The 21,580-nt window shown below is 40.6% G+C and overlaps 1 protein-coding gene across 1 annotated transcript in view; it reads left to right on the forward strand.

Annotated features, from left to right (window-relative positions):
- Positions 1-21,413, forward strand: part of cbl (Cbl proto-oncogene, E3 ubiquitin protein ligase) — a 33,761-nt gene extending 12,348 nt beyond the window's left edge. The window contains exons 3-16 of the mRNA XM_024277907.2: positions 5,206-5,352; positions 5,966-6,122; positions 7,411-7,532; positions 8,730-8,867; positions 9,178-9,265; positions 10,720-10,851; positions 10,932-11,150; positions 11,660-11,791; positions 12,907-13,329; positions 14,682-14,770; positions 14,989-15,168; positions 15,278-15,366; positions 15,844-16,080; positions 19,956-21,413. Coding sequence (XP_024133675.1) covers positions 5,206-5,352; positions 5,966-6,122; positions 7,411-7,532; positions 8,730-8,867; positions 9,178-9,265; positions 10,720-10,851; positions 10,932-11,150; positions 11,660-11,791; positions 12,907-13,329; positions 14,682-14,770; positions 14,989-15,168; positions 15,278-15,366; positions 15,844-16,080; positions 19,956-20,236 — 2,434 coding nt within the window. The 3' untranslated portion in view covers positions 20,237-21,413. The remainder of the gene's footprint in view (positions 1-5,205; positions 5,353-5,965; positions 6,123-7,410; positions 7,533-8,729; positions 8,868-9,177; positions 9,266-10,719; positions 10,852-10,931; positions 11,151-11,659; positions 11,792-12,906; positions 13,330-14,681; positions 14,771-14,988; positions 15,169-15,277; positions 15,367-15,843; positions 16,081-19,955) is intronic.
- The last annotated feature ends 167 nt before the right edge of the window (positions 21,414-21,580 follow it).

A 21,580-nucleotide genomic window follows, 5' to 3' on the forward strand; every position in this document is an offset into this window, starting at 1 on the left:
CCATTTCAGCACTTTGGTTAAAAATAAAAAATGTACCTAAGTGTTTTTAATGACACTGTAATGGTGGTTGTGATGGGGTGGGGTAATTTCTGTCAAAATAAGCAGTACTGGCTGTGGCTTTGAAAGGCCAGCGGATCTGCTTTTTTTAGTAAAGGGCCTGTGTTTGTAACTGCAGTCGCAGTCCTTTTCACACGTACTTAGTAGAACATGAACTAAAGCTGCAATCTTCCCATCAAAGTTTGGCCGGTCTCCCTCTACTCCATGGCTGCCATTTTTCTTATTCTAAAGACCCCCCCCCAAGTCTCTATTTTGATGCATCAAAGATGCCCTTATTTCCATGCATATCATTCTTTGCTGATTTGTTACAAATATCTTAGTTTTTGTTGCAGTATCTCAAGATGCTATACCAAAAAAATCCTGCTTTTGAACCCCAAGTATAATAATCTTTGGATTTCTTCTTTATTCCAGTTTCTTTCAGAGAAAATATCTGTTGTAAATTAAATTAAAATCTTTGCATTTCTTCAAACAATTAAACTACAGTATTCTATAAAGTTCATTCCTAGACTTAGTTTGGTTCTTTTTTTTAATATAATAGTTTTTGAGTATAGAGATGTACAGTAGCTTTGTTGTCTATCTGTATTTATTTGATTAGCTTTTATTTTGTCTCGAGTAAATAACATAATACAGCTGCATGACGGTGCTGCAGCTATTTGTGTCGGCAAAACTGACCTTTCCTAGCTGTGCTGCGTTGCATTAACAGAGTGTGGTGCTGGCTCGCTCGCTGTGTAACTTTATCAAAGCCAGCAGGAAACAGGAAGGGAGCAGCCAGCTGCAAGGTCAGAGGTCGTTGTATAGAACGAAGGGGAAGGAGGACAAAAACCTAGTGTTCTGAAAAAAAAAGACAAATTTTTCCCCTGAAAGTGACACTAAGGGCATATGAAAGTCTAGGCTGGTTTACCAAACCACCCTACAGTACTGGGTGCCTAAGTCTGCTGTGTCACTATTGGCACAACAGCCTAAATAGCAGTAACAGTTGAAGGGAATGGCGATTAAAGTGTTGGCATCTGCCCAGAGTTCACACAGTTCAGAGCTGCTATTGCAGGATGGAGAAGTTCTTTTTTGTCTTTAAAGTAGTGATTATGAAAATATAAAGTCACTCTTAATCATCACATAAAACAAAGATTAGAAACAATGAGGAAGGTTTCAGACGTATTTATTTTTTTCTTATCAACCAATGCCATTAACCCCCAAATCACATGCGTCAAAGTCTAGGCCTGGAGGCCGGATTTTTTCAGCTACAAGCTAGCTGTTTTGGCTAACCTAAGTTTTTTTAATTTTATTGTTTTGGGCTACTTTTTTACTTAGCTAATATTTTAGCTGGCTATCAGCTTCAGTGTTTTCAACTATTAGCTTCAGCGATTTCAGCTATTAGCTTCAGCGTTTTTAGCCATCAATTATAGCATTTTCAACTATCAGCACTAACATCTTCAGTCGCCAAATTCAGCTTACAGCATTCACACTGGCATTATCGCAGGTAATGATATATATCTAGTTCATAATTATGTTAAAAAAGTTATTGTTTTAAAGTTCAAAAAATTTAGTTTTAGAGTGTTTAATACATATTTATCCTGTTTGGTATCAGTCAATAGTTTTACCAATTGGTTTTAGAAACACTCACCAACTGCACAGAAGACTCCCCCTCACATGTTTACAATATTTTGCAAACCTGCAGTTTGGATTTTTACCCACAGTTCTGGTGCCATGCCGAGTTCTGCCAACCTGCCAAGAATTGCATCTCTTCAGTGTTGGTGCACACATATATCTAAAGCAAAATCCCTGTTTGAAGACAGTCAACACTGTAGATAACATAGGCTTTTCACAATAGTTACCATGTGCCAGAAAGTATGCTGGATTCAAGTTAAAACATTCTTAGGTTGATTGCCTTTAATGGCTCTTTTTTTTTTTTTTGGGTTCCTGTTTTTAGAAACTGAGTTGAACTGAAGTGACCTTGAAGGCTTTAACTGGTACAAATTTAGTTTGTTTGAGTCTAAACTGTGCTCATGTTTGGTTTAGTTTTGATTCCATTTTTGGTCCGATTCGGCAGATTTTAAAATAGTTTTTTTTTCAGTTGTTTTGACAGCTATTGTAAATGAACAAAAAATGTTTAATTACACATTAAATATTGAATCGATTATGGGTATTGGTTTACGTGTTTGAAAACATTAGCTTATTGGAAATTGGGAAAATCAAACCTCTTGGATCCCCACTACTGTCATTTCTTTAGCTTCCATGTTTCATGGAGCTTTGGAGCATCGAATGATAGTTTACTGCTCCGATCACTGACTTTACAAGTTTGTGGCATTGATTTCTCCAGGTTTCAATACAAATTTTTTCTTTTTTTTTTTGATGCCCCATTCCTCGTAGCCAAGTGTAAATTGAAGACCTATGCTGGTGTTCTTTGATGAATAGAACTTTACGTGGTGAGATTTAGTGTGTAGAGACTTATTAATATGAATAATTTAAAAGAAGAAAATGGTAAACTGAGGTAAATCTTAAAGGGACTTCTTTTGTCCACAACTGACTGACTGGAAAGTTGTCTTCATGTGAACTTGAATGAAAGTAAGGTTGACAGAAGGATGGATGAGACAGCAGCTTTTAGGCTCAGCTAGTCAGCGCCGGCAGGAAGCAGAAGAAATGAAGGCTCGCCTCCTGCCGAGACTATAGCTGCTGAATAAAGCACACACATGCAGTTGCTTTTCATGAAAAACTTGACAAACTACCCTGTCGGTTCCTCTGGGAAATAGTAAGACATTTGCTGAAGTGTAAAATACTGCTGCATTCAGCATTTATGTCTTTATGTTTTGCTGCAGAACTTAACTAGGGAAAGCACCTTGAAAAATGAAACCTTCAGCTGCACAAGTAGTCACCATTAAAGAATCATATATATTTCTCTGCTCCTAAAAGTTGTGCCTTTCAGAAAAGCATTGAGTCAGACTGCATTCACTAATCTAATTCCTCCATCTTCTGTCACTGTCCTTCCTCAATCACTGAGTCCGACCCCCCTTTTTGCTCTGTCCGTATAGGGTGTGTGCTGTGCTTTGGTGTGGGGCAGCTGCAGCGTAGAAGCGAAACGGCTCCTTCGCTGCCGACTCTTTCATGCATGCCAATTCAGTCTGCCCCACAGCCAGGCACAGCCTCCCTCTGTTTCCATGCTCTCTCAGTATAATGCACCTAACAGTTTTGCAGTGGTGCGACGACATTGTGTGAACGCACTTCCTAGTCTTCTTTTTTGTGGCTTCTTGTGTCTAGCTTATGTCCCTCCCATTTGTTCACTTCTTCACTTCCTCTTTGTGTCATTTTCCTGTCCTACTCATTTCCCCTCCTTGGTGCTGTTGACCAACTCTGGGTTGCACTGCACGACGATTTGGGGCACGCTTTGCTTGCTTTCTTAATTCATGCACTGCTGCATTTTTACCTTAAGCTTTGACAACTGGAGAACAGCGCTTAACAGAACAACTTTTATTGATACTTTCACCCATATCATGCTATTGTCTGCCAATGTTCAAGAGAAGCGGTCATCTCCTTCAATTCATTTTCTGTGTGCACTTCAGACCATGGTGTTACTTCAACAGTGAGTGTGAGCATATTTTAAGCAAATGACTCTTTCTGTTCAGCCTAACATGCCCCCCCACTCACACACAATTTTTACCCATTGTTTAAATAAATAAATAAAGCTACTAAATCAGTTGTTGTGGTGTCCCACCTGGAGCGGTCATGGTCCCCGGCGGGGTTTTGATGTTTCGATATTTTTTTTTTGTTTTGTTTTGTTTTTTCATTAAGTTTAATTTTCTTAAACCTAATCTATAAAAACCCACCACAATTAGACACCATTGAGAGAAAAAGTCTTTGTAGCAACTTTGGGTTTACCAAAAATGCTGAGGCAGATGTATTGTTTGGAACACGCAAAGGTAAATAAAACTTTCCTTGGCCAACAAAGTTCTTGTGTTTTTTTAACATTAGCAATATGTAACAAAAAAGCAAAATTCTCGAGGTTTCCAAAATCATTCCAAATAAACATGTTATAGGAAGCGGTCAACAAAAAATCCCAGGAACCGCCCACTCTCTCCACACACAAACAGCAAATGGAAACAAATCCTGCAGGCAACAGTTGCACTAAATCAAATTCCTTGCCCTATCACTGGGACATTGTAACAATGGTGGCTACAAAAGAAAAAGCAACAAAAGATCTCACATTTGCATTTCATGACACCTGTGTAGTTCATAATGTTTTATTTCTGTCTCGTACTTTCCCCTGAAAACAGTTTATTTTAGTAGTATTTTGTGCCACATCAGTTTATCGGTTTCTATTGCGTATGAACATTTTGCAATTATTTTTTTAATGGATGGTCATGTTTTGGGTGAAATTGTAAACTCTTAAAGACCCACTCCAATAAAAATCCTGTTTTTGGTGTTTTTTGACATGTTATTGTGGCGTTTTTGTCATGATGATGGAAAATTAAGCTTAAAACTGAATTTCTGAGTATTTCTATTCAAATTGTTGCGAATCAGGAGCAAAGGAAAATACTCATTTTGAAGAAGCTTTAGGTGTGTTGTAGGACCTACAACAGCAAGTCAAAAGCTCCCTGCTCCGCTCCATTCTGATGTATCCACTTGTAGACAACTAGATCCATGTACGTCTTTGTTTTCCTCGTCCGAGTTGGCTTTTTGTTCTAAACTGTACAAATGGATAGCTCCAACATGGCTCACCACTTTTGTTGCACCAATAATGTTAGGTTGGGGGTGTGAGGGGCTGCAAGTTAGCGGGAGAAAGTGTATACAGATGGATGATAGGAAATGGGGGCAGCAGGCTTGCTCCAACGGACCCCCTCACAACTCTGAGGCAAATTTCCAATGTAGTCCTGCTGCTCTACAGAAACTATGTTGTAGAAAACAACACCAGATTTTTGATTTGTCTAAAAATGACATTTGGGAACACTTTTACCATAGATCAAAAGATGATTGGTGTGGGATTCTAATCACTAATGTCTCATAAAGCCAAGAGGAAAAGTAGTGCTTTGCTGTGATACTTTTTGTTGAATTTTTTTTATTTTTGCTCTTGCTCTCGTCATCCGATGTTTTGGAAGTTCAGAAAAATACTGTCAAAACAACAGTGGTTAACGCTGATATGTTTTCTGCCTTTCGCAGGCGAAATCTCACCAAGCTGTCGCTGATCTTCAGTCACATGCTGGCTGAGCTGAAGGCCATCTTCCCCAGTGGCCTGTTTCAGGGGGACAACTTCCGCATCACTAAAGCAGATGCAGCAGAGTTCTGGAGACGCGCCTTTGGGGACAAGTAAGACCTAAAGTTGCATTTATCTTACGTTGACCTTACCACAGTTTAAGTTTTTATGTATACTTTGAGAGTCATGACTCATAAGTTCTTCTGATGGAGTTGGAGAAGATTTTGTAATGTACACACTAACAGCTTCTTAAAGACTGCTGTGTAATCAGTGATGAGTAATGCAGTACAATAGACCATTTTTGACAGGAATCAGCATTTTTCCTGTTTGTTTTCTGTCTGCATGCACACTGCTGATGTAGACTGTTTCAATAGCCTTCTTTTCTTGTTCCACTTAGAAATCTACTGGCTTCCCTTTTTGTCAGAAACATGTCTGGATTATGCAACACCGTCAGCAAAAGTGCACCATGATGGATCCCGTTGTTTTTGGCGGTGCAAATGTTCACCTGCTATATTTAGAGACCAATGTGTTGATTTGCATATGATGCAGCAGTCTTTTACCCATGACATTTGTCTTTGCTATCACTGACCTTAACCTGTTTTTGAACAGTGTTCCGGTTCTCCTTTTCATCTCAAAATATCACGGTTGCATATTTATTCAAGTGTGTTCTTTATAGGAGGGTTTTGTTTTTCCCAGTTCTTTATTTTCTACCCTTCTCAATCACAGAACCATTGTGCCTTGGAAGGTTTTCCGCCAGTCGCTCCACGAGTTTCATCCCATCAGCTCCGGGTTGGAGGCGATGGCCCTCAAGTCCACCATAGACCTCACCTGCAATGATTACATATCTGTCTTTGAGTTTGACATCTTCACCAGGTTATTCCAGGTAGAAAAACCACACATTTCACACCTTATTTATCCTTTTCTCCAGTTATAGTTGACTAGCCAAGACATGTAATGGATGAAAATGATTTAGATGAAACGCATTGGCAGGTTCTTGCCTGTAAGCCTTGAGATCTTGAACTAATCCTTTAAGTGGATGAAAAATAACAAGTTTTTTGTACCTTTCTTTGTTTTATTTGTAGCAGTCACACTCTCAACACGATAAAACAATGAAAAGAGCTTTCTCAAGTGCAGCCTTGACATGACTTTGTGATGTGAAACAGAAAGACGGCGGAAATTGCACCATAGTTAGAAAAACGCTTCCTCTGGTTCGCTTTTACCACAAACAAACACAACTGAAGTTCTTAAAAGCTTTCAAATCATTCGTTTAGCAGTTATCAATGAATAATGGTTTTCAACAGTTCATATGTCAGAGAATCAAAAATTTGGCTTAACCAAACTTAGTTCTGTATATGTTAAAACCTGCTTTCTCTCAGCTCCCCACATCTCAGATCATCGATTCCACTTGCCCCAAAAGCCTTTATCACTAAGTAAACTGTCAGATCAATAATGTGAAACAAAACACGACATTTATTATCAGTTTCACTCAAGTCTTTTTAACATGTGATGTATGAAACCACAATGCAGACGTGATCACTGCTGATGCAAATGAAGGAAAAGGCCTCTATAAATATTACAGACAGGCTAATTAGCTAATCCTTATCCAAAGCCTCTAATATCACATCTGCACAGTCTAATCTTTATTCTAAGTGACACTGCTCCTCGCTGGGTTTGTTTTATGCTGCACTGAGACAAAAGACAATTCTTATGAAGCACAAAAAAGCCTTCATCATAATGTCATCAAGCTTACCGGAGGAAGTGAGTTTTGACCTTTTTAATTGGACTTTTATGGTCGGCATTAAGTTTTAATTTAGGATAAATTACACAAAGGGAGCTTGTTCTGTTCTGGTCTTTTTTTTTCTTTTTTTTTAACCTTCGCTTATTTGACTCGCTGCCTTTTTTAAGCTTCTATTCAGTCATTTCCTGTGTGGTTTGTTTGTTCTTCCTTTCACTTTAGAATGAGTCCTGAAAGCTCAAACACCTATCACATTCAATCTGCTTCCTTAGAAAGCTTCACCCATTTTTTTAAAACTGAAGTTCAGTCAAATCACTTAAAATAAAAAAAACAAATGATGCAGTGTGAACGTCATTTGTGTGCTCGTTTTACTGCACTTTGCTAGTATTTCCCCTCTTTACCGTCTTCGATGACTCTATCTTCCCTGTTTGTGTAGCCCTGGTCATCACTGCTGCGGAACTGGAACAGCTTGGCAGTTACTCACCCGGGGTACATGGCTTTCCTCACCTACGATGAGGTCAAAGCTCGGCTACAAAAGTTTATCCACAAGCCTGGCAGGTGAGGCACAATGACCCAGATGCTTTACAGGGCAAACACAAAGACACACACCTACATATTAGTCAACACAGTTGGCATCCAGGTTGTTGTAACCACACCTTCACAGAAAGACGTTTTGTCATCTATGAAGTAAGATTTGTGCCACCACAATGAGAACAAAAGTCACCGGTTTGAGATCAATATTTTAGTTCAGTTAAAAAAAAAAAGTTCAAACTACAAAACGAAAATATTTTCTTTTAAAATCTTTTATTTTATGTTTATAAATATCTTTTTGCGTGTGTGACATATTTTTAGATGTGCTATCTTGAATCTTGCTCTTGTGTTATCCCAAATATGGCAAAATGTTTTAAATTTTTTGCACTTTTTTGACTATTTTGCAAAAGATTTTGAAAATAAACATTTCATATTTTAATTTGCTACTTTGAACGTTTTGTTTTTAAAGATTTAGGACATTTTGATCTCAGAACTGAGACTTTTGTTCTCAATGTAGTTTTTGTATTCTGTTTTATTTTTTTATATTCTGGTTTTTCCCGACTTTGCACGGGCGGACACGGCTTCAAACTTATTGCCAGACCGACTTTCCGTTTACGTTACGTTGTTTGTGATTTTTGAGGGAGGGCTAAATGTGACCAGCATTGGGGCGGGGGGGTGGAACTGGTACCTTCCATCAATGGCTTAATTGTGCCGCGCGGGCTGATGTCACTCTGCAGGCCGGGCCTGCGTGGAGCTGCTCTGACATCCGAGCAGTCGCTGCAGTGTGAGCGCAGCGTTTTTGTCCTGTAATTTAGAGCGCTGTCACTAGTTTATTTGCTGGTTTAATGGATGCAGCAGTCGTTCCACTTTTATGCTCAAAATCAACATAACTATAAAGAGCTTGTAATTACACAGTCTTATTGTGTTAGTGTGTGCTAACCCTAATCACCATCTTTGCTGGAGCTATTTGAAGGTCTTGAAGTCGTTTTCATTCAATTATGCGTATAGTGGGACTTCCTAAAGAAGATCTTATCATAATTTTGTCCAAAATGCTCTAAATGTGGGATTTTTCTCCTACTACACATCATTATGTTGTAGAAAATCTTAATATAACAACTGAGTTTAAAACTTTTCTTCAAAGCTAATCTATTCTAACAAATGTTAGTACTGTAAGTACTAAATGTTACTTTTCTGTTTTCGGTAAATAAACTCTTGTCTCCTCAGCTACATCTTCCGGCTGAGCTGTACGCGGCTGGGCCAGTGGGCTATTGGTTATGTGACGGCAGACGGAAACATTCTCCAGACCATTCCCCATAACAAACCCCTCTTCCAGGCCCTCATCGACGGTTTTAGGGAAGGATTGTAAGTCCACTGATTGCTCCTTTTTTTGTGGCTTTCCATGTGAACTTAGGAGCTGCTGTTCTGTGTTTCATTGAGAGATTTGTGGTCTTCATTTGGTGCAACTGTATATAAAAGGCTTCTCTTTTTTATTTCTTGTTTAAAAGTCATGTTTTGTATCAAAAAAAAAATCCAAATTTTAGTCAGAAGGTAACTCCTGTCTTCCATGTTCTTGTTAGTCCTAAACCACCAGACTGTTAATTTTCTGAAACTTTTCATTTAAGGTTATTTAGACATTTACATGTCAAACACTAACGTTTCTCCTCATTTTTAGTTATTTATTCCCCGATGGCCGAACCCAAAACCCCGACCTGACAGGGCTGTGTGAGCCCTCGCCTCAAGACCACATCAAAGTCACACAGGTCAGATGATTGTGCATCCATTCATTATTCTCTGTAATGTTGCTAAAAATGTTTTAGTATAATTGCTTGTTCATTTTAATTTATCTACTGTATTTGTACCTTTTTTTTAAGTTGAGTGAGTTGTTTGGGTTGACACAAATACTCAAAAAAAAGTTTTTAGTCGAGAAGAAATGCCGAAAGGAATGATTAAATACAAAGTACAGGCGAAAGAACTGTTGAAAGTTAAATCAGTTTAAATAAAAGTATAGTCTGAATTAGTATACAACATTTATGTTGTTTAAAATGTGATTTTAGAAGAAGTTGTAACATTGAGGATATCACTTATAACACTTTTAAAGGAATGTGAATTGATACAGGTTATTTACAAATTCTTAAAAGATCTTAAATCAAATTTTACTACAATAAGGCCTTCAAAAGCATTACCGGTAGATTGGCTTAAATTCACGTGAGTTGGTCCTAAACATTTTTTTCATCAATGTGATTTGACTTCCTTTTACAAAAAAAAAAAAAGACTTCCAGGATTTGCTGCTTCATAAGGTCATAAACTGGACATAAATTTTTAACTTCAGCTAGCTGGCTAACTTGTGCTCATCTGTGCTGGAAGATGGTAAAGTGCAAATTCATTAAGACTGCCATAAACGGTTATTTTAATAGTCGACTAATCACAGATTACTCCACCATCTTGGAGGATCATCTTTTTTTTTTTTTTAATCTGTTGCGCTCATGTTAGCTCAGCTTACCTAAATAACGTTCCCTCTTCATCGTTATCATACTTCCTCTTCAGGTCTTCATGCATTGCCGTAGTGTTACCGTGGAACACAAGTTCTGCCTTACAGATATTGCATTGGACACTTTTTTTCTTTCTTTTTTTATGTTTCCCAAATTTCAAGCTCCATTAGCAGTTGTTCTGGTACCCAAGTCTTCCTAGAACTTCAGTGACATCACTACTGACCTGGCTTAGCAGTTCTTCGCATGTATCAAAGACAATGGCAAACGCAGCATTAGACAGCGTGCATTTAAAATTTGTAAATGTTGAATAAACAACTAATCGACTATTGCATTACTTGTCGACTATTTCAATATTTGATTAGTTGTCGACTAATCAACTATTTGTGGCAGCCCTAAAATTCATGGAGAAATTACTTGAAAATAGGAATTACTCATCATAGTTAAAACTGGTTAGTGGAAAATCCTGACGTTAACTGCACAGACAGAGCGTTCAAATCGCACATGTAAAGCTAAAAACTACATACAATCCTAAATTAGATTTTAAACTGTGTTTAAAAAGGTCTTAAAATCCTTAATCGTATCTTCTGTTAATCAGTAATATTGTGATAATATTGCACAATTTTTAGTTTTAGAAAACGTTTGATATTTTTTAATGTATTAAAAATATTTCTGAAAATTAAAAAAAACAATCTCCAAATAATATATTGATTCTCTTTTTCCTTTAGGAGCAATATGAGCTGTACTGTGAGATGGGCTCCACTTTCCAGCTCTGTAAGATCTGTGCAGAGAATGACAAAGACGTGAAGATTGAACCTTGTGGCCATCTCATGTGCACCTCCTGTCTCACTGCCTGGCAGGTACGAGAACACGATCCACTCATAGCTTCTAACTGTTGGGAGGCACACTGTAAAATCATGTGTTTTTGATGGCGCCGCAGGAGTCGGAGGGCCAGGGCACGGGATGTCCCTTCTGCCGCTGCGAGATTAAAGGTACGGAGCCCATTGTCGTCGACCCTTTCGACCCCAAGGACAACAGCAGAGGCTCTTGTCGAGGCACACTGGGAGCTGAAGGTGCACCTTCGCCCAGCTACGACGACGATGACGACGACAGGCTGGAAGACCCCCACCTTATGATGAAAGAACTCGCCTCTGCAAAAGTGAGACTGGAAAAGCCTGGATTTAATTTCAGATAGTCGTTTCTGTTCCAGAGAGCCAGCTTTCCCTGCTGTTTTCCATTTTTAAAAATTGTTTTTCATGTTTTTTTTTTTCTTCACATTTTCCCTTGATATGTAAGAAACCAAACTCTGAAGATGAAACACTGTTTTCTTCACCCTTTACTTCCTCTAAGACTTATATCTCCAGTTTTCATGCTGCTAAAGCAAAAGTGTTTTTACTGCTTTAATAGTTAAGATCTGGGGTGTTCTCCAAGCTCACGTCTTTGTGTGCCTCTGAGAAACTGTGGACTAACATGAGAATAGTCAAATACCTGAGATCACATTTTTCCTGTAACCCTTTCCTTTTATGTCTAGAACCCTACGGCAGGGTTGGTACACACTGAATAACAAAAAGATGTGGGCATGTCTGAACTAAAGTCATTTATAGAGGTTTCTATAAAAAAAAAAGTATATTTTCAGCATATATGATGATTTTTTATATGTGTGATCAGGTGGAACGCCCCCCTTCACCCATGTCCACAGCCCCTCAGTCCTCTCTTCCTCCAGTGCCTCCCAGACTCGATCTGTTACCACACAGACCTCCAAGCACCTCTGGTGCTTCCAGTCCGGGGGTCACCAGTAAGGTAAGAGCAAATACACAACAGTGTTTAAAGACTCACTCCAATGAAAAGTGTTTATCATGTTCTTGTAGCATTTTTCTCATGATTGAGGACATATTTAAAGGAAATTAAGCGAAACATTTCATTTCTGAATATTTATTTATGTAAATCTGTGTGAATCAGGAGCAGACAAAAAAATCCAGTTTGAAAAGGAACTTATTTGTGATGTAGAAAATACGCTGGGTGGACCACAAACTCTGAGCACTCTGCAACGAGGAGCGGAAGAAACTATATCCTAGCAAACAGCACAAGTTTTTTTGCCTAAAATCGGCATAAAGCATATTAAAAGACCACTGGAAATTATTTTTAAAATATATCAAGAGATGATCGGAGCAGCAGTCTTTGAATTACAGTAACTCTTTAACTGTTAAAGCAAGTAACGTGTTTCCAACTCACTCACAAGTTGAGAAAAGCAACTTTGTGTTGAAATACAAAACTTTACTACTGTAAAAATTGTTTAAACGGTTGAAGAGTTACAGTATTTCAAAGTGTTATTCCCTGCCCCTGTTAAAGGCAGTCTTCTTTTAGTAGCAAAATAGTTGTTTGAATGATATAAATATATATATGTGTAAAGAATCCCGTTCATGATGCTGCAGCTAATTGTCTAATTCAACTCAAGACTAATTTTCCTAATTAAATTACAGTAAATGTTTACAGAAATAATAAAAAAATAGAATTTGAAATGCTCCAGTACAGCATGGCAGGTGTGTGAAAAGTTCTTGTCTTAGTGTTAATGTTAGTCTGTACCTACAAAAAAGTAAAATTTTAAATGAAGACTTACTGCATTCCTAGAAAAATTAGTACATCTTGTTCATAACCTGATTTTACCAGTCAAAGCAAACCACTAGACCGTACGTTTGGCATCCTATTTATGGAATATTTCAAACCGCGTCTTGGTGTTCTCTCAGCCATTAAAATGTGGAATGTGAACACTCATGCTTACAGATGGGCTGTGGTTTATGCAGGCATTCTCAGACATGACAAATCTGATCATAGTGGTTTGTTTAGTGAATGAATCGTTTCCACAGAATAAATTAAAGACGTTTAAAGCAGGAATCTCCTCTCTGCTCCCCTTCTAGGCAGCTACTCATCACAAAGACAAGCCTCTTCCTCCGCCCCCCTCACTGCGGGAGCTTCCCCCTCCCCCTCCTCCCGACCGGCCCCACACAGCCGGGGCGGCCCCTGATGGCCGACTTCAGAGACGGCCTCTACCCTCCACCCCAGTGGAACCCCTTCGAGATAAGCTCCCTCCTACGCCCCCCAACCGCCCTCTCTCCGACTGGAACTCCAGGCCCGTTCCCAAAGCGCCCATCTCATCTTCATCCTCGTCTTCGTCATCCTCCTCCTCGTCCACGCAAGTGTCCAGTTTAGGGGGAGACATCCGAGCAGGGGTCAGGGATCTGTCCAACAGACACTCCCTGCCCCTGGCGCTGCCGTCCGCTCTGGACAACCACGCTGAGTCCCAGACCAACAACAGTACCAACAGTCTGGACCACCAACTGGTCAGAACCAAAACACATCACATACTTATCTGTGACCTTTACTCTGTTACTAGAACAAGCATTAACACTCAACACAAAAGTTAATACCAAATTTTATTTTCTGAATTTATTTATTTAGATGTTTTAAATCGCAAATGACAAAACGACAAAGATTACTATAAATTACATCTAAAGAAAGTAAACATTCAGAGGGGTTATTAAGCTCTATTAGGTCTCTGTAGTCTAGAATTGGAAGTAGCAGTTGTGAAATGAGGATTGACAGTCGTAGATCTATGTGAGAAGCCTGTTCAGTGCTATTAAAAATAATAACCATTCTAACAAGTAAGCATAGTAAAGTTAGATATTACATTTTGAGTAATAGTCTTTAGTGAAAATATAAAATAATAATGGCCCCAGAGAGGAACCTTGAGGAATACCTTTTCTTATCACAATGAAATTTGACTAGCTACCCCTTAACGAAACACATTGGCACCACATGTTGGTCAAAATAGGAACGAAAGCTCATGAACGAGGTGTTGGACAAATAATATGTCCAGGAGCAGGTATTAATCTACAGGATAAAATGCTTTGGTAAAGTCTAAAAAGTTTTAAGCAAACAAACGGATTCCCGATGAGTGATACTAGAAAAGGATGCCAGTATTGAAAGAAATCTATTTCTGAAGCAACCCGCTTGATATTCCAGCATCTGATCAAGCATGGGCTGCAGAAAACCGAGCAGGGCTTTACTCGTTACAGAGCAGCAGAGATGTAAAAGGTGAGCCCAAAAAACTGCGGCAGGAGTTTGACGCCACAGGTGTCCACAGCTTGGTAGCTGCTTGCAAACACCAAGAGCAATGGCAGCCTGCAGCCGGAGTGTCGTGACAGCAAACCACCAGCAGACTGTGGAGCAGAGGAAGTGTAGCTCAGGGAGGGACAAGTCATTATTCTGCATTTTGGCAGCCAGATCAAAGCGGTCTGGCTGCCAAATGTTTGGCCGTCAGATCAAGCAGAAATGGGACCAACTCCAAATCACAGTTTGTGTTTGGATGCAGGGAAATTACAGTCAGTGTTTTGGTTCGGATTTCCCAATATTTTCGTCGGTGGGGTGGGCTTTTTTTTTTATCCCCTTCTGTTGAAGGGATCGTGGTGTGTCATAGAAACGATGGTTCATGCCACCACACTGCATATTTACTTGATCAAGTGTTCCTGTAATGTTTGCTTAAAAAACATGAGGGAAAAACAAAATGTAGCCCTTCTTTTTTTGCAAAGTAGAAAGATAGATTTATGTTAGTTTTTAAAAACTGCAAAAGTTTCTTTTTTTATGTAATATATATATATTGTTCACAATGACTTTCTTTCTGCTTCCTTTCCAGATTTTCAGCACACTCAGTAATCCAGATTATGACAACCCCAAAGTGAAACCCTCGGCCTCGGCCAATGCAATCTACTCACTGGCAAACAGGTACAAAAGGATGCTCTAATATTCCCTCTGTGCTCATGAAACCACAACATTCTACCTTCATTTAGAAAAGTTTTTAATTTCTTTGTGAACATCCAGCCTTTAAAGTGTCTTGTATGTTTATAAATATGCCAGAAAGCAGGTGAAAAGGTCGGTGAAAGTTCAACTTCCTATAGAAGCAAAGAACCTTTTATAAACGACTCCACTTGGTTTGTTTCCAGACCGTCTCCGGTCTTCAGGCCAGTAACGGGAGATGAGACCCACGACAGCGAGGACGACTCTGAATACATGATCCCCTCTTCTCGACCCATCACCGCCCCCCCTGCAGCCGAAATCCCACCTATCCCTAGACCCCTGTCAACCCCCCAATCACAGACACAACCTTCTAGTTCCAACTCAAGGTATTTACACCCCCCAGAGGATCTGCATTTAGCACGTCAAGTAGAGAAAACGAGGGATTTGAGTCCTAGTGATGGCTGCTTTTCTCTCAACTTGTAAATGTGATTTTAGGTCGACGCCGGCTGACCTAGACGATGCACCTTTCATGTATGAAGCCATGTTCCACATCCAGTCCAGGTCACAACAAGCCACAGATTCAGGTATTTTGAACCTCTACCAAAGCTCCGCCTCTTCTATCACCGCACAGACAGTAAGAGTTGGCTGCTGTGGGTCGGCACACCTGCATCTGAGAGCAACGTTTCACACAATGAAGGCGACAGCCATCTTCAAACCACAAGCCACGCTTTGTGCTAGAGGAGATGACATAGCAGGGCAGCAGCAGACTGAGCACTAGAAAGTTCAGACAGAAACTCAGAGAAGGAAATGGCTGCGTCACTTTTCGTTTCTTCTTACGACACTTTTCAGTTGAGCTTGAGCAGCAAATGCAAAGATTGTTATGTGAGAGTTGTAGCTTTTTGAAGCCATAATTTATTTAAAAATAAGAAATCTAAGGAATTCTTTTACCTGCAACATCTATAAGATGAATGTTAGAGATGCTTTTAAATTAAGTGTTATGCACTTTTCACTTCAACTGATTTGAAAGTACTCTAAAAGAAAACTTTAAAAAATTCTTCCAGATTATTCCGATTTGCCACCTTTATCCGTGGCGAACGGTCCCAGAGAACATGCAGCCGAAGACGTGGAGGAAGCTAACAGCGATTACGACTGCCCAAAGCCCCGACTGCCGCTGCCCCCCGCCCGGAGAACTCTTTCAGAAATCGGCTCTTCATCCTCCTCCTCCTCCTCGTCCTGCTCCTCCTCTACTATGGCTTTCAGCCGTCTTTCTCTGGATTCAGATGCTGGAGCTGCAGCTTGTGAGTTGACTCATCGTTGTGAAGCATTTATTTCATTTCTTCATATATGTGAGCATGTTAATTCAGTCTGTTAAGTCTTCCAGTTAATGACATTATCCACAAGTGCTGTGTTTAATATTGGTGAGCAATTCTATTTTTAGAAACATTTAGATGTTGAATAAAACCATAAATTAAGTGTCTTAAAATTCCTTAAACCAACATTTCTGCTTTAATAAAATCCTAAAGGCATCACTGCAGACCTGCAGCTTCTGCATGCTCGCTCCCTTATAGTTGGACTATAGACGTACAGTAGTGAACTTGAATAATAGCATCTTTGTGGTAACTGAACCTGAATGAAACCTGCGTACAAGAATATTCACCTGATCATGCAGTAAACCGCGTGGTCTGTGGATGACATCACTCCATAACAGTGATCAACCAGTGAAACAGACAGCGAGGAGAGGAATAATCCTTGGGCTGGCATATTTAAGGTTCTCAGCTGTAATTTGGTCAAAGCCACATCATTTGTTATTCCTGAGCTTCTAAATGGCTTCAGACACTTGATACCAGCTAACCCTACGTTTGCATCATACTCTCCTTTTTCCATTTCAAGCTCTTCACTCTGAACACAGTTGGATAGAGCAGTATAATGCTGTCTCCAGAGCTCGGTGATGAGAGAATCCTTCAGGACTGCTTGGTACACTGTAGATGATTTACAAGTGTTGTAAGCTCGCACCTCCTTCCAAAAATCATTAACATTATTATTTAAAAGTTTCTTAGCCATAGAATTCCCCCTCAGTGTCTGCCATACTGATCCTTGTTGGGATCTGCCTTCCTTTACCCACGTTTTAAGTGCTACATAGAGTAAAACAAACAACTTTTCTTTTTACTCTAGATATGTTTTATTTACAGTGAATGACAATAGTTCACATACATTATAAAATCTATATATGGTTTGAAGTGCGGTGAGCTACACCACATAGCACACTTCTCATGTTGCAGAATTTACCTTAACCCTCAAACACATACAAATGCACGACCTACTTCCACATTCGGCACTTGGACGCTTAATCATTTCTAGTCGGGGGAGTGGATCGTTGTTTATATGGAAATAGCAGAGTGGAGTTCACAGGATGTCTTCTGGAGCTACAAAGAGTCACAATAAATGATGTCAGCACATTGTTTGTATTTCTAGAAAAATACTCCAAAATATAGAAAGCAAAAAATGGTATTTGTCGTCCTACATTGCGAACTTGGAAGGTAACTTGATAAGGCTTACTTTATTTGTAAGTATTTACGTGTGACCAGCTCAAACTCTGATGGAAATTCATGCTGGCGAGACGTAATAGGTGCAGGCAAGATGCAGATTGCTGGATTGTTTCATGTACTTTAAGTGCATCCAAGGTTAAATTGTGTTACTGGTTGCAGTATTTCATCTTTAAGTCCCGTTAGCTGTCATGGAGCGCAGTGAGGTGCAGACAGCGCTGCAATCGGGAACTACTTGATGCATTAACCAAAACCATAACCGCAATCCTAACCTTAACTTTTCCTCCAGTTCTCTGCGGACCAGAAGTGAAGTTCAGCACTGGCTGCACATATTTAGAAAATTCCGTGTGAATAACGTTGTCATTTTGATTTGGGCTAATGCTAACTAGCATGAAAGACTTATCTAATGATCGATGGCTTTATCTTTATGACCTGTTAGTTGTGTTTCATTTACTCCACTCAGAGGGTTTTTAGAGGTTTGTCACTATTTTTTTAGTGTCAGTTTGTCACACACAATAACAAACTAACAATGTAAGAATTAACAAAAATTAGACAATACCAGGAATTAGTACACTGATATTTGCTAAGCTGATGTATTCAGATAGCCCCAACCAGAAATAAGAGAGCGGTCTTATTTTAAACTGGAAATGCATCACACAGCTTCATGCATGAGTCCATACAGACACAAATCGTTGGTCTTTTTTAACCAGCTCTGTTAGCATCTGAACATCTGCCACTGTTGCCAAGAGCAGCTATGTTTTCCATGACCTGTGAGTAAATGAATTATTCCTGAGCTAATGTGTAAAAACAAGTCATTAAAAAAACATCCTTCAGGTGATTTACCACCAAGTTGTGAGTGTAGATACAGCATCTATAGTCATTTTCAGCCAGGTCAAAAGCAACACCTCAGCCCTTAAAAGATTATAAAGTGCAGGAGTATTTAGTGCCCTGGATTTCAATGTAGTTCAGACACATGATTACCACTTTGATGATCACTAAGTATGACATCCCCAATTTTCAGAAATAAAAAACAGATAAATATGAATATTTTACAAAGACTATTATGAATGCACTGTGTTCTGATGAGGATAACTTGGATCATTTATAGAAAAATACATTTTTTTCTAATGTCAAACCATTCAAACGCAGTGAAGTGAGCGTTGATGTACAATACTTTATCATAGAACTTCTGGATAATTTTTAGGTTCAGGATAGATTCGGACAGCCCAAAAAAGATGGCGATCGCCCTATATATCGTGCAGCAAAAAATGAGTCAATATTCAGAATCTGACTTTCTAGATGTTATTTGAGGATTCTCCTCTGTTCCTTTCACCTAAACTGTGCAGCTTCCATCCTTTTTATGGGTTAATGTGTAGAGAGTTCTGTTTATGGTTGATGGGACTGTTTCTCTGGCCCCATTGTAAACTAGCAGCAGCACACAGTCAGTATTGTTTTGGTGAGACTACAATGTTGAGAATAAGTTCTAAAAAAAAGTTTTTGGGGGGAAACAAAACCTCATGCTCAAACCATCCATCCATCTATCTTCTTTCGCTCATCGGGGACCGGGTCGCGGGGGCAGCAGTCTAAGCAAAGATGCCCAGACTTCCCTCTCCCCGGCCACGTACTCCTGCTCCTCTGGAGGGACCCCGAGGCGTTCCCAGGCGAGCCGAGAAACATAGTCTCTCCAGCGTGTCCTGGGTCTTCCCCGGGGCCTCCGCCCAGTGGGACATGCCCGGAACACCTCACCAGGGAGGCGTCCAGGAGGCATCCGGATCAGATGCCCGAACCACCTCATCTTGCTCCTCTCGATGTGAAGGAAAAGCGGCTCTACTCCGAGCTCTCTCTGGATGACCAAGCTTCTCCCCTATCTCTAAGGGAGGGCCCAGCCTCCCACCGGAGAAAACTCATTTCAGCCGCTTGTAGTCGGGATCTCGTTCTTTCGGTCACGACCCAGAGCTCATGACCATAGGTGAGTACTGGAACGAAGATCGACCGGTAAATTGAGAGCTTTGCTGTCTGGCTCAGCTCTCTTTTCACCACAACGGACCGGTACAGCGCTCAAACCAAAACCTAAAAAAGCTCGTCTGGAACCTAAATGAGAGTCGGTCCAGGTTGTTGTAGAGTCATTTGGAGTTGGCACTGAGTAAAGAACAATGTCTTCTTCTCCCCTCATGACATGAGCATTCTCTCTGAATAGCAGTTTGACATTCACAACCAGTCATATCTAACACCGAGTTGGAGCTGCAGCTTATTCTCTGTATCTTTGAATACGTTGTCTGTTAATCATCCAGCAACAACTAGTTGAGGTTTCTAATAGTGACAGGTCAGATGTTAGACGGCAAAATGCTTTCTGGTAAATGAAAATATAAAAGATGCTGTGAAAAAAATGTTAGTTTTTTTACTGCAGGTATGTGAAATTTGTTCTCCGCACTTGACCCAATCCTCGGGGGAGGGGTGAGCTGCAGACACAGCTGCCCTGGGAGCATTTGGTAGCTCAACACCCCCCCAATCCAGCACCTTAATGCTGGGTGTCGAGCATTGAGACATTGTGCCCCATTTTTCCGAGTCTTGACTTTTTCATCTGGTTTTAGATGCCTGAACCTAAAGGCTTCTCTCCTCTGTTTGCTCAGCTTTGTCGGAGCCTCTGGAAGCGCCAGAAAGACCCCCAAAGCCTCTGCCCAGACGGATCAACTCCGAGCGCCGGCCCAGCCCCGTCCCACCTGTCCCCGGAGCGGCCGGCGGAGAAGCCAACCCCCAGATCAGCAGCGAGATCGAGCACCTCATGAGTCAGGGATACTCGTACCAGGACATCCAGAAGGCACTGATGATTGCACAGAACAATGTAGAAATGGCCAAGAATATTCTACGCGAGTTTGTCTCCGTTCCCTCCACCGCTCACATCCTCACATAGCACACCGCTGCACCTCTGTTCGCTCTGTCGCCCTCGCTTGGCCCGGCTCCGTTCGGTTCTGTTCGGGTCGGTAGCTGAAAGCCTACTGTGTGGAGCGCTGGCTGCCTCCCGTGTCGTCTAACGCCTCTCGCCCCCTGTGGATCTAACTGGCTGTTTCTCCAGGCTTACAGCATCTCTGGGATTCTGCGCCCTGCACTCCAAGCGCTTTGAACAAGCCGTTTTTTTTTGTTTGTTTGTTTGTTTTTTCTTTGGCTGCATCAGCATCTCCCCAGGAGTGACTCGACGCCCGCGCAGCAGCCACAACCTGTCATAGGAATGCTGGGAAAGACGGAAGCCTCTCGCTGACAAATGTTACCAACACCTCATGAATCAAACTAAAAGTGTATATCTATATGAAAAATTTAATATATGAGTGAAAATATATTAAATGTGTGTAATATATACAGTACGTGCATATAAGATATGTGAAGAAAAAAGTCAGCTTTGAGGGTCGGTACAAACGACAGACAGGAAATCCAGAAGAGGAAGGGCTTCTGTCCCACCAGAAGGGGGTGTGTTTGTCAGCAGAGCTTTTTTTAACGAAGGCCCTTTTTGGTTCATGTCGCTTTGGTACGCTTGATGTCTTGTTTTGTTTTTTACCCAAAGTAGCATGACGACGGTTTCAGATCTGGCCTCTGTGCTGGCAGTTTTTGTGTTGTGTGTGCGTGAGTGTGAGCATGACAAACTTTCCCCCCCTCCCCCCTCAACAAACTTCTGTACAAAGTGAATGTGGAAATCCAGCCGGTGTACTCGGACTCTTTGAACGTACTACTGCTCCATGTGGCTCCAGTGCAGCTGTGAGATGATGAAAGGATCGACGGCCTTGCTGTTGTGGCAGACCGGTTTGGTGGTGCGTAACCCACGGCGACGGCAATGTTCTTGTCTTTCTTTAACCTCACTGACTGGCTCAGGCTCCTCGTCTTTAGTCTTTTGTTACGAAACATTGATTTATGACATATTGTACCATGTTCATAAGTCTGTCAGAAGTGCTTCACTGCTGCTACTATTAGTGCTAAACAACAAAGCCTTAAATGTACATTTGTGAATATCGTTTGAGCAGTTTCTTTACAGTGACAGTATCTTTTTTTTTTTTTCCAGTTCATAATGTAGCATACTTGAAAATGAAAGCAGCTTGAAAGGAAGTTGTCGACTTGTCAGTGTTTTTTAGTCTTTTAAGTATGATATCTTCGTACATGTCTTTTCCCGTTGTGGTCGTAAAAAGGCGGCGACTGCTGCGGCTCGTCGAGAAAAACGTGAGCTTGGGGGTCTGCTGGCCCCGCCCCCAAGTCGACGTTTAAAATCAGT

Source organism: Oryzias melastigma, linkage group LG13, assembly GCF_002922805.2.
Source record: "Oryzias melastigma strain HK-1 linkage group LG13, ASM292280v2, whole genome shotgun sequence".
NCBI lineage: Eukaryota > Metazoa > Chordata > Actinopteri > Beloniformes > Adrianichthyidae > Oryzias > Oryzias melastigma.